Here is a 13,614-nt window from a genome sequence, read left to right as displayed (position 1 = left end):
GTTAAACCAAACCCTCAGCAAGTTGGTAGACATACATAAAATCTAATTCTCACCCCTTCCAGCAGATTTGCCGGTGCTGTCCGTGACCCTGTGAGCTCTTTGATAAGAAACTCAGTCCAGTCGCTGTACTTCTCTTTAATGGCTGAAAATATTAAGCAAAACAAATGCAATGAATTTCACACATTATGAACTTAAAGTCCCCAAGAAATCAAAACTAACCATATGAATTTGTTAGCTCATTGCTAGTTTTGTAGTTTTGTGGTGAACTTTGGTGATTTTTTTTTTAGGAATTGTGCATGGCTAAGATTTAACCAAGCTGCTCCAACTGTCAGTTTTGACAACAAACAGAAATGGTCAGGAGAATGAGTCTGACAGGTTGTAATAACTCTTGTAATAACCTCTTTCATGATCTTTCTGAATGTAATGCCTACTTTACTAAATCCAATCAGCCCGCAGTAGAAAAAAACAAGCCACACCTACTTTTTTCTCATTTAATATTCCATTTCTCTAGGAACTGCTTCACAATACGAAAAATAAAATAAAAACGTTTGCAGCTTCCGGTTCATGGGGACTTTAATGCTATTCTACAATCTCTCACTGAAACTAATGAATTATGCTGCTGTTGATATACTTTCAGAAATAAAGGTATAAAGAGCTAAGGTTCAAGACCAAAAGGTACTTATTGGTACTTTAAAAACATATATTTGTACCTATTTGCCTGAGTGTGTGTACATATATACATTATGTGTTACTAACTTGGGTTCCAAATGTTTTTTTTTCCATGAGAAAATCAGCTCATATCACACAGAATCTTGAAAATATAAAAGCGCAGATTTTTTCCTAGTAGGGTTGGGCTTTGGGGTAGTGGATATAGAGTTTGTGCAGTATAAAAATCCTTACATAAGTCCCCATATACAGTAGATAGCGGAGCAATTATCTGTCTGTGTGTGTGTGGTTTACAGAAATTCCCTAAAACCTACTCATGAATGCACATTCCATTTCCAAATGTTAAAGAATATAGAAAAAGGTTACCCTTTACTTTTTTTTATTTGGTATCAATTATAAATTCTATTTTATTTTATAACATATAAACCTAAATCTAATCTAAATATACTAATATAATGTCAAACAAATTGTCTATAGAAACCTGATTTTATACAAAATCCTAATGTAATCCCAAATGAAAAAATACTATAGTCATTTATAGTAAATGCTATAGTGTTTTTGAAACATACTATAAGAAAGTAAAGTACTTGAATTAATCTGTTGTGGTATTTCTACAGTTGCGATGGTAACACAACAACTATAATATTATAAACAAATAACCCAAAATTATAGTATTATACTTACACTTATACTTATACTACAACACGGTAAAAAGTATACAGTATTTATTACAGTTTTCCAGTTCAATATAGTTAATACTACAGAATGCTGTTGCATTCTTTAACAAAGAGTTGTGAATACTATAATACATACAGTATAATACACTTTACTATAGTAATCTATGGTTCAAAAACATTTCATATAAATTACTATCGTATCTTTTCACGAGGGATAAATCAACTAGAGAAGCACATTGATAATTATTAGGATTTTTATCAATTCACTTTGAGTTTCCCTTCTTAATATAGTTTCATGTTTATTTTCCGGTAAAAAAGGACTTATCTACAAGAATGAGCACATCAAAAAGTAATCTATGATCAACAGATTTACAGATATGCCATTTAACGCACTTCCTCTCTCAAACATCTTCCTACTTCCTTCCCCATGGTGTCAGATGCATAAAATATTCATATATGCATTACAAATGTATATAATGAGAAGTCAATTCCAGCATTTAAGTGTTTAAACATCCTGCTCTCTGCATTAGCGAACATGTAGCCTGCACAGACAGAAGTGCTAGTAGTGCAGAAGAAGAAGAACAGTCAATTAATAATGACGAGTGGTGAATGTGAACATCAGCAGATTGTGCATTGCTTGTTGACTTGTTGACGTCAGGACGGATTCACTCAATAACACATGACAGCACTCACGAGGTTGTGAGCTTTAGAAAACAAACACACTGAGAGAGAGAGAGAGAGTTGTCAAAATTTGCAATGTTTGGTTTGCTAGCACGCATTGTTATTGTTTAGGTGAGCAATTAATCCGTGCAAGTTAATTCACTGAAAAACAATGTTTGTTTTGGTATTCTTTAATCAAATTCTGAACATTTGCTTCCATTTTTAGAGTGGTGGTTCTTCATTGATGATGTCAGTTTGACGGCTTCAGCCACAATATTCTTAACCACATCCCTTTTACCGTTTGTTTGCTATGAGCAAATGATGCGCAAAAATAATGATTAATCGAAATCGAATGGCAATTTGAAATGTTGAGATTAGCTAATCACAAGAGGCTGAGATATAAAAGATATATATATGTATTATTTAATATCCTCCGCCCAGACCAAATGCATGACTGCCATCTGTTTGTGACAGTCTTACTAGCCAATTGAGTAAACACACATTCGTTCTGCCCAACTAGAATTGCGCAACCCAAATATGCAGAACGCCCACAATAAAACGAACAAACAGGAAATCGTGGACGGTGTGACGAGTGCAGGATGATGACATTTGCTTCTTCTGAAGCATTAACAGACTAATTAATATTAAAGAAAAATAGGACATTGTTAATATGGGAATATTTTGGTTTCAAAGTCACAGACACCGAACAAAAACAGGTCATTTTTATTTGTGTTTACTGTTTGCTCTAGAGAAAAAATAGTGTTTCATTTCTGAATGTTTAAAAACAAACTTTAATAAATGTTTAAGTAAGTTAGTGTATTTTTAGTTCCTTTTTTTAAATAACACTCCCTCCGTTTTAGCAATAAGAAGCGACCGACTTTACAGATTATTGAGCTGCAGCTTGACTACAAATTTAAATCGCAAATCAAATCATAATTGCAATATATTTCAAAAAAATCCAATTACATATTTTCCCCAAATCGCACAGCCCTAGCCCTGCCTTCAACTCAATAATTTGTTTCAGTTGGAAGTACGTCAACAAGCTGAAATGAAAGTTATAGCAACTTCCAGTTCATGCAGACTTTAAATAGAACTGAACAGAAATTACAGAGGACACCCTGTGTAAATAAAATCCAGGTATAATAACAAATAAATCCATTTTCTAAGCGAACAAATGAAAGATATTACCTTGAGGAATTAATTTGATTTTTTTTTCTTTTTTAATATATGTAACATATACAAAAGTCTTATAAATATTTTATGCACAATAATTTAATATTTATTTCAGCAAGTAAACACCTTTCCATGTGTTTTTGCCTTTAATGAAATATTCATGTGAATGTTGACTTTCACCGTCTCGTTCAGGGAAACTCCTGAGATAAACTAGTTATATCTTTGAACTGTAAATAACAGTGAATATAAAATGCTTCCTTTCTTCCTTATTTAGCTGCAATAACTTCTGGGACTTCGAGCAAGAGCTATGCTCAAGTTTTCAATCTATTCATCCTCGATATCAAGAACACATCAGAATTGAACTTCAGTTGTTGATGATGATGTTACACGAGAACAGAAGGATGCAAAATTGCTTAAACACACGTATTGAGAGACTTCACATAAGATCATATCAGTATTTTATTTTGCATAGACACTTATTCAATGCCCAATTATACAGTGCGTGTAGAAAGTATTTAAGTAAGCCTTAAATTGTTCATTCTTTATTGTAGCCATTTGCTAAAATCATTTGTTTATTTTTTCCTCATTAATATACACACAGCTCCCCATGTTGACAGAAAAACACAGAATTGTTGACATTTTTGCAGATTAATGAGGGAAAAATAACTTAAATGATTTTAGCAAATGGCTGCAATATAAAGGGTCTGAATACTTTCCTTATCCTCTGTAATTTAATCTCAGCGTCTTTAACCAGTATTTAACCTTGATTTTTATCCATCCCCAAACTGAAACTTCATCATTTGACCTCGTACCATTTATTTTACCATTACATGACAGAAAATTTGACATTTTTGCTTGCATCACATGAGTAAGCTTCCTATTTTTGTTATACTCTGGCACCTGTTTTGTTATATCTGGAAAAATTAAGAGAGATATAGTTAAGTTGTTGTAAGTTAATACTGTTTATTATTATGTGCTAATTAACCTAAAATGTTGATAATGGTTAAATATTCTGTTAATATTTTTAATCACTACTACTCGTTTGCAGTGATGGGAATAATGGTGTGATAAATAAACAGCATTACTAACGGAATTACTTTTTTTCAGTGAAGAGTAATCAAATAAATTACTGTTTTGCACCCAGTGTTGCAACGGGGCATTGTATAATTGATATATTATTTGCAGTTGAGGTCACTGAAGTGCTTTTCATCTGTTTCCCTGCTCTGGTGTGTCTGAGTGGGGCATATAACTGATGATAATTGGTGTGTTTGTGTGTAGGGGTGGGACAACCACATAACTGATAATGATTCCCTAAATATGCAGGTGACGCTTTCAAATGGGGCAGACAAGAGCCAATGTATTTAAACATCTTTAGTTGCTTTGTATTGTTCTGACATGGAAATGATCAATATTATTTGTATTCTCTTGAATACAAAGTTTTATAGAAACATAAATTTTAAAATGTATAAAAATTTGTCAAATAGATGTAATAATAGTATTATATTGTTATTCTAAATGCTATTTTGCATTGACTTTATAACTTAGATATAATCTCCCAATCGAGTAAAAAAACAGCCATAATTATACAAATAACAAAGTTTTTGCCAACATTATTATTTATTTGTTCGTTTGCAATTTTAAGTTTATAGTCCATTTTGGACTTTACAGCCTGGCTATAATTTCCAATTCTGACAAAATGGAAACAAAGAAAAAATAAATCTTGCTAACTTTTTCTGTTAACTCAACATTATAAATTCAAAACTTAAAATTGAGAGATAAATTTAAGCGTCAGTAGATACCAAAATGTTTTAATACTATCAACTTACTATCAAGATGTTTCTCAAACAGTCGTTTTGTTTATCATATATCCAAACATTTTGACCATAGCCTTATATTTGTATAAATAAGCACAGTTCACAGACATTAATAAGATCATTCCACATTAAAAATTGTAATTTTTGTCAGATTGAAAGGGGACCTATACTGCACAAACCACCTTTATAATGGGTTTAAACACAGTCATGTAACAACAGTGTGTGAATCTAACCAGCTTTTAATTATACAATTTTATACATTTTATTTTTTAGAATCACACTAACTAAAAACACTACATGTCATCGGAGGGGGAAAGCCTCATCCTTAACTGACTCTCCCTCATCACCATAGGACATCAGTTTTATTTTTGAATCCGCCACTATGCTGACACACTTTTGAAAAGAGGGCTGGGAGCAAACCTCATTTGAATTTAAAGTGATAGTCACCAAACTGGTATGATTGGGATCAAAGCCTAAAAGTGTCAGTTTCAAAGAGGTATAAAACCTTATTTGTGTAGTATTTCCAGTTAGATAGAAGTCTCTGTTTGCTTCATGTACAATCTTAAATAGTGGTCTTGTAATTATTTCTAGATGTTTATTTTAAAATATATAGTAAATTTAGTGTACATAAATTCCATGGTGGCCCATTTTCTTGAGTTGCTTTAGGCTGCACAGACTTGTTCAGATCAAATAAATGAAATCGTAATTTAGCAGAACTCAAAGAGACAGATGAGCCGCTTTGCGTTTCCTCTTTTCTGCACTGGGGAGTCTCTATTCAAATATGCATTATGCAAAAAGAAGATTTGCATTTCTTCCAACAACTCTTGTATAAACAGTAGGGCCAGATTTAAAGAGCTTCTCTCTTGCTCGTGTAATCAGAGCAATTATTCAAGAGAGGAAGGAGAACAAAACGCTGCGTGTGTTAAAAAAAGAGCAGTAGAAACAACCTGTCTCAAGTCTCTGAAGAAGATAAAACACACACACACACATGATTCTTGCTCGCCTGCCAACACTAGTACATCCAAGAGACTATTTTTAACAGCAAAAAGGTCACTTCTTCAGCAAATTAACGCAAGGATAGTTGACTGTTTTGTATTTTTAGGTACAGTGATTTTTGTTGTTCTTGAAGTACTGGTATTTTGGCATCAAATTTAGTTTTTACGTTCCCTTTTATTATTTTAATCACTGATGTATAGTAATATATTATGTATTGTTATGCATATTAAACAAAATATTATATATAAAATATACATTATTTTTAAAAAGAAAAAAATACTTATTGGATGTTTTTTTTTATAAATTGACCACTTCATAATATATATATACATATATGAAGTCAGAATTATTAGCCTGCCTTTGAATTTTTTTTCTCTTTGATGTTTAACAGAGCAAGGAAATTTTCACAGAATGTCTGATAATATTTTTTTCTTCTGGAAAAAGTTTTATTTGTTTTATTTCAGCTAGAATAAAATCAGTTTTTAATTTTTTAAAAGCCTTATTAATGTCAAAATGATTAGTCTCTTTAAGCATTAAATAAGTTGCATTAAATATTAAGCACAATAACTTGCCTAATTACCCCAACCTGCCTAGCTAACCTAGTTAAGCCTTTAAATGTCACTTCAAGCTGTATAGAAGTGCCTTGAAAAATATCTAGTCAAATATTATTTACTGTCATCATGGCAAAGGTTGTTTAGAAATGTGTTGAAAAAAATCTTCTCTCCGTTAAACAGAAATTGGTTAAAACAATTAAACAGGGGGGGCTAATAATTCTGACTTTAACTGTCTAAATCAGATGATTATATATCAATTACTTTAATATTTATGTATAGTAAGATGCATTTTTAGATTTTAGATTATCTATTGTTAATTTAATTTAATTGTAATATCAATTTAAATGCTAAAGTTGATTTAGATTACATATCAGATTATTGTAAAGAAATTATTTTATTAATGATGTAAAATAGGATATTATGTATATTATTTAAATACAATACTTGAAATTTGCATTATTTTAAAAAGTTATAAGTCAAAAAACCTTATCAAATTCAAGACTATTTATCAACAATTTTTGTAATTATATATCAGATTAAAATAGATATACATTCTTTTGTTATTGATTTTTAGTAAGAAATTATATATTGCTATGTATTTTTTCTTTTCTATTTTTTATAATGTATAAATTCTAAGCTTTTTTATATAAGTATACAAGTTCAAAATTTATTTTAATTATTATATATCAGACTATTATACATTAATGATTGTGTTAATGTATGAGATATTAATAAGTAATAAGTACATCAATTAAAATTATATATATATATATATATATATATATATATATATATATATATGTATATATAATTTTTTTATTCATATATAAAATTAAATATGCATTTTTTTAATAAAATGTATAGTTATGAATATTAATTTAAATACTCACAGGTAAACAAATTATTTGCTTTCTATAAATCTATAAACTCTCATTTGATTTAGACTTTCTAATATGCAGCTGATTATTTTTCTCAACCTAATAATCCAGTAAACAGAAAATAAATTATGCAGTTTGAATATCTACTCGTTAAACCGCAATCATTCTCTTTGACATTGTTATGTCACAAGTCATTTGACAATCAAATCTGACCACAAAACTATAAACATCTTCTAACCACACTGTCAAGTCCAAATACATCCCATAGAACAAACAAAAGTCTAACAATGAGACACACACTTAAGTGAATTGACACTGGCGTAGAGGGTGAAAAAAAAACAGATTCTGAATTAAGCTGCATCTATCAAAGAATCCAAGATGTCTCATTTGTCAATAAATTAAATGTGACCCATGATTTCAGGACATAACATACAGTAGTAGAACCAGATGATATGACCTGAAATCAATACCTTGATTTTGATTATCGAACAATTATTTTGGTTTTAATGTATTTATTTACTTATTTTTCTCTCTCATGTATGTTTTATATGTACTGTACTCAACTATTAAAGGCGTTTTTCTATGAAAAAAGTATGTTTCTATTCTTTATGATATTAAAATAAAGGAAACAAACTGATATTTGATGAATACTTCAAACTGAACATAAAGCACAGATTGCTTAAAATTAAAGTTGTAAAAAAGATGAGATTAAAAATAATAAAGAGATGAATTGAATATTTCATTGTCAAATGTGGGAAATAGCTAACATTTCTTGCAAACAAAGCTGAAGTTTTAACAAAACACCAGTGAACTAAATATGTCCTACATTAAAAAAAGAAGATTTTTCAGCTTGTTCAAACTACTTATTAAAAATAAGCTGGAACAACACAATTCTTGAGATTTTTGTTGGGGAGTAGTTTTATGAGTAGTGGGGAGTAGTGGGGAGTAGTTTTATGTTTAATCCACTTAAATTTGTTCAGTTAACTTAATCGATTTGTGTTGAGACAACTTTTATGAATTGTGTAAAAAACCTGCATTTTTTGCGACTGACCAATCAGAATCAAGTTTTCTAAAGAGCCTTGTAATAAATTTGGATAAACATTCATGCACACAACACCCAAATCTTAAAATAATTTGCCATATAACTCTCTGAGATACGGATAGTGCAAATAATATTATTGAGACTATTGTGTAGCCCTAATCACCATACAGGAAAAAAAAAATTCTATAAATTATTAGACTTTTTTTTTTTAGATATTATTGATTACTTCGTCGCATAAGCAAGTTTTTTATCATCTTATAGCCAACAGACATCTGCATAATTTGTCATTTAAGGCCGATGTTTGCATTTCAAGCCATTATTGGCCGATTAATTGAACACTCTGATAATACTTTGTTTGTGTCTCAGCATGTAAGCTCTGCAGCACGAGTATGTCTGCTAATCTCTTAAGTAGTGCCCGAATGGGACCGTGGTGTGCCCGCGTTCATGCCAACAACCCCCCGCGTCTCAAACTGTCTTGACTGAACATAATCACTTCACATTTTTATACCACTAACCTTCAGCCACTTTATTACGTTTGCGCTTCAGTGTGCGTTTAGCTGCTTCTTTCATCTTTTAATAGCCTTCATAAATGAATAATTCATAGACTTCATAAAGATCACAGGTATTATGCACATCCTGCATTTCCAAATCTAAATTTGAGTTAATGTCTCTTGGTATACGCTGACAAAGATTTTTAAAGGGGCTATATGATTATAGGGCCATTATTTTAAGTATAGTGGAACAGGTTAACAGATTAAATAATGTATTAATATAATTTTTTCAATCATGAGGCCTACAGTATGTGCACTGTAATAGATTACCAGTATAATATTACAAAAAATGTGTATATAAATGTTTCTTTATTTAACCAGGTAAAATACCTATTGAGGTTGAGATCTCATTTACAAGGGTGACCTGGCCAAAAGGGTCTACAGCACACGGCTTATGATAATAAATAAATAAATAAATAAATAAATAAATAAATAAATAAATAAATAAATAATGTAAAAATTCTGTTATTTTATTCAGCCATTAAGCCATACCACTTTACAATATGTTAAAAATTTATATATTTAGTTTTTATATATAAATATATAATATATATATTATATATTTGTATATATAAGTAATTAACAGTCCTTATATATTAAGGACTGTTGTTGTTTGTTATAAAAAATAGAGTGAAATTATTTAATTGGGATGTGCTCAGACATTTTCAGTTCAGACTGAAGAGTGTTCAAGGATGAGGGGATGGCATGACTAAAAGCTCGCTTCCCTATTTCAGTTCCAACCAGAACAGACAAATGATACATTTCACTTGAATGTAGGACATAGTGGCTTTTTGACCTATAAAGAAGTGAACAAAGGTGTCTACTGGACCTTGTAGACCAGTATATATATATATATATATATATATATATATATATATATATATATATATATATATATATATATATATATATATATATATATATATATATATATAAATCCTTTAGAGCAAATCATTTACAAGCACAAACACACAATATTACACTCCAAGAGTAATAAATACTGTAAGAAAAAAAAAAATCGTGAAATTCGATTATTCTGTATTTTGTGATTCTTGTTTTAATTTTTTTTATTATTTAGGCTTTTGAATTGCATTAAAACATTTATTCCAACAACTTTTAACCTTAAAAAGTTGGAAAAGGTGACTTTTAAGAACATTTATATATATATATATATATATATATATATATATATATATATATATATATATATATATATATATATATATATATATATATATATATATATATACACGTCACTTTATTTTAGTTGTACTGTATTTACTGATTATACTACTGAACACACACACAAAAAAAAATGTACAATACCTTTGACTTCCATATTATTTTTTTCCTACTTGGATCTCTGGTTACAAGTTTCAAAATATCTTCTTTTATGTTTAACAGAACATAAAATGTTAAACTAATTCGAAACAAGCTAAGGGTGATTAAATGGTGGCAGAGTTTAGATTTTTTCTGGTGAACGATCCGTTAATGCTACAAAAACATAATATTGTTTTCATATATTTTAAAAGTTTGTTAGTTTAAGTGCATTAGAATAGGTAGATAATTTCCTATACATTATTTCAGCCCCTCTTTTCTCAGTCTATCTTAAAAGTCCTTGAATGCCTGAGAGAAGTCCAAAATGCTCTGATTGGTCAGCTGACATAGTGCATTGTGATTTGAATAATCAGATATTCACATACACATGTATATGAATATGCAAGCAGATGATTATAAGGTTTCCCAATGGCAAGATTTTTAGTTTTATCTTCAAAAAATTGTGAAAAATAACTAGTTCCTTGCCATTTTTCTTTGTGTGTGTTATGGTAATATCGTGGTAATATCTTAAATTGTGAAGCAATATCTGGACTTTGAACACTGCTTTATATAAGTTTGGAGTCCTTTAGAGCAAATCATTTACAAGCACAAACACACAATATTACACTCCAAGAGAAATAAATACTGTAAAAAAAAATCGTGTAAATACAGTATTCTGTATTTTGTGATTTTTTTTTTTTTTTTTAATTTTTATTATTTAGGCTGAATTGCATTGAGACCTTTCTTCCAACAACTTTTAACCTTAAAAATTTGGGAAAAGTGACTTTTAAGAACATTTTTAATAGTTTAAACTGATATATTGTCTAGGCTGGTGTTGTATATTATGCTACAAAATTTAATAAACTGGCAGTACTTATTTTGTTGTTGTTATTTCTCTATATATTATTTCTTATATATTACATTATTTTAAAGTACTAAAATGTCAATAAAAGTTACTTTGTTAAACTGTAAAGTAAAATTTTTAAAATTAAAAGTCGACAGAGCAGAAATCAACATTCATAATGCAATTTACAACTGTAAATAAACAGTGTATTATTACAAATCGTATAGCCGCTGTGTTCATAACTTCATAATCTTTCATCAAAAACCATTTACTCATAAACTGCTCTCCTTATTGAATCAGGAATCCCTCTTATTTTCCAAGTTTTTCCTCTTTCTTTGCTTTTGACTGTGGTACAGTTGAAAATATTTATACTGTCTTGAATGATGACCAAATGGACGCATGCCCAATTGCCCATATGGCTAATCTGGCCCGCTACTTTAAGCCAATGTCAATGTTTAGTTCTTGAACTAGCCTTTAGTTCATGCCAGCCATCGGGTTCTTATTGAGAAGCAGATCTATTTATTTAAAAATGAAGTGTTGCTCTTTTGTTCTAATTATACACTTGTATTTTTCTGAAATAAATGGTTTCACAATAATAATTTAAGAGAACATATATTTTCACTGCAAATGAATGCTTTTCTTATTTATATTTTTTCTAGATTCTATTTCAAATATATAAAAATGTTTATATCAAGAAACATTTTCTAGACAAGCAAAAATTGTCTTGTTTTTAAAAATAATAATTGACAAAATAAGTATTTTCTTAAAGGTCCAAGGAAATGCTTTGATATGTGCCTTTTTTTATTCGATGTTTGACGTAATCTTAATCAAAACATGAGAAGAGGGTGGGACATAGTGTAGCTCCTCCCCTTTTAAAACAGCCAATAGTGTTTTGTTTCATCACAGCTCTGCCAGTGAGAGGGGTTAAGCTCAAGTGCATCAAATAAAAAGCAAATGAGAAGCGTCTAGAAGGCGGAGAAGCATATCAGATACTAGAGAGCATTTGTTTGGTTATGATTTGATGAGAAACTGTAGTATGGGTTGACGTGAATGAAATCATTGATCCATTTAGCTAGAAGCGACAAACAGCAATGTCAAACAGCAATGTGTTTGATTAATCTTGATGCAAAATGAGGCTCAAAGTCCTACACGACGGTATGAGTTTGATCACGGAGTTTACATGTCTGTACAGCACTTCAATAATGCGACCGAAATAGGAATATTTCACATCTTAATTTGATTTGTGTTTACAATTATGACTCTAAAGTGCTTTTTAATGGCATGGTTCATTTTTGTGGCTGCAGTTGTAGCAGCCTTTGCTTTTGGACTCAGCAACATTTGAATTCCGGTCAAAAAAGCATTTTCTTCACACCCGCCCAAGCAAACGAGTGACACGCAACACCAAGGCAGGTGTGTGTAAAGCACTTGATTTGCGGTTCAAATTCAATCCTACCTCAAATCTTCAGTGCTAATTTCACCCTCATTCTCCATCACAACTCACAAGACAACTTTTAACTTTGACAAGAAATATTGTCATAATTAGCATATGTGCTGGTCACAATTTTTTCCCTGGAGGGAAACAGGCTTCCATAACAGGAAACATTTAATCATTTATTTAGAGTGTTCTGATCACTTTACATATAAGAACAGTAAAAGTTGTTCTGTTAGCATCGTCTTGTCTGAATCATTCAGCTCTTTAGCATTCTTAAAGACTTTTTATGAGTTGAAAACAGTGTATGAATTAGCCTAAATTGCCGAAATCAATTGACACTTCCACATCATTGTGTAAAATGAAGTGAGAAGTGAGTGAGCATTTACTTAATAAAACAGCGATTTGCACAAATGCCTGACATCTACATTCTCAGTATCATGCAGCGTCTCCTTGAGAATCAATGGCAGCCTGCGGCCCTTTGTAACAGTTGCGTTTGAGTCGCTTGATGTTTCTCAAGCTCTGCATCATAAAGTCACCGTGGGGAAGAAATCAAATGTGCAGAGCATGCTGGGTAATATACCAACTTGCAGGACCAGCATGCCTTTTGTCCAAAACAGTAGGACTCATATAAAACACAAAAGACCAATAGAAAAGAACCAACAGTATGTGAACTTCTGAAGAGAATACTAAGTGTCATATATACATGTATTATTGTGGAATATAGGAGTTACAGTTTTCATGATTCTGTTTATTAAAAAACACATATTATGTCATATAATTTAAACATTTTAATGTCTTACTTGGGTTATTCGACTTTTATCTAACAATTAAGATTTTAAAGTTATAGCTTGTCCCTTTTTTAAGACCTTTTACATAATTATGACTTAGTATATATATACTAATATCCGTATAATTATATAAACCAAACCTAACCTTATTTTTAACACTGCACATATTTCTATGCAGTTTTGCAGTTTCACGTGACTGAAACTAAAAAACCCAAGCTGAAA

The 13,614-nt window shown here is 30.4% G+C and overlaps 2 protein-coding genes across 11 annotated transcripts in view; one reads left to right on the top strand and one right to left on the bottom strand.

Annotated features, from left to right (window-relative positions):
• Positions 1-13,614, top strand: part of tmem110l (transmembrane protein 110, like) — a 211,658-nt gene that overhangs the window by 131,154 nt on the left and 66,890 nt on the right. The window lies entirely within an intron of this gene.
• Positions 1-13,614, bottom strand: part of sfmbt2 (Scm like with four mbt domains 2) — a 78,129-nt gene that overhangs the window by 31,448 nt on the left and 33,067 nt on the right. For all 5 annotated transcript variants that reach the window (XR_015942426.1, XR_015942427.1, XM_087248293.2 and 2 more), the window contains one exon: positions 54-142. Coding sequence is in view for 3 of the 5 variants with exons in the window: in XM_087248293.2 (XP_087104419.2) it covers positions 54-142 (89 nt within the window). In the remaining 2 variants the exon portion in view is untranslated. The remainder of the gene's footprint in view (positions 1-53; positions 143-13,614) is intronic.

The sequence above is a fragment of the Danio rerio genome, chromosome 4 (assembly GCF_052040795.2).
Source record: "Danio rerio strain M-AB ecotype USA chromosome 4, GRCz13ab, whole genome shotgun sequence".
Taxonomy (NCBI): Eukaryota; Metazoa; Chordata; class Actinopteri; order Cypriniformes; family Danionidae; genus Danio; species Danio rerio.
The sequence above is the reverse complement of the archived record's forward strand: the minus strand, read 5'-3'. Positions and strand labels throughout refer to the sequence as shown.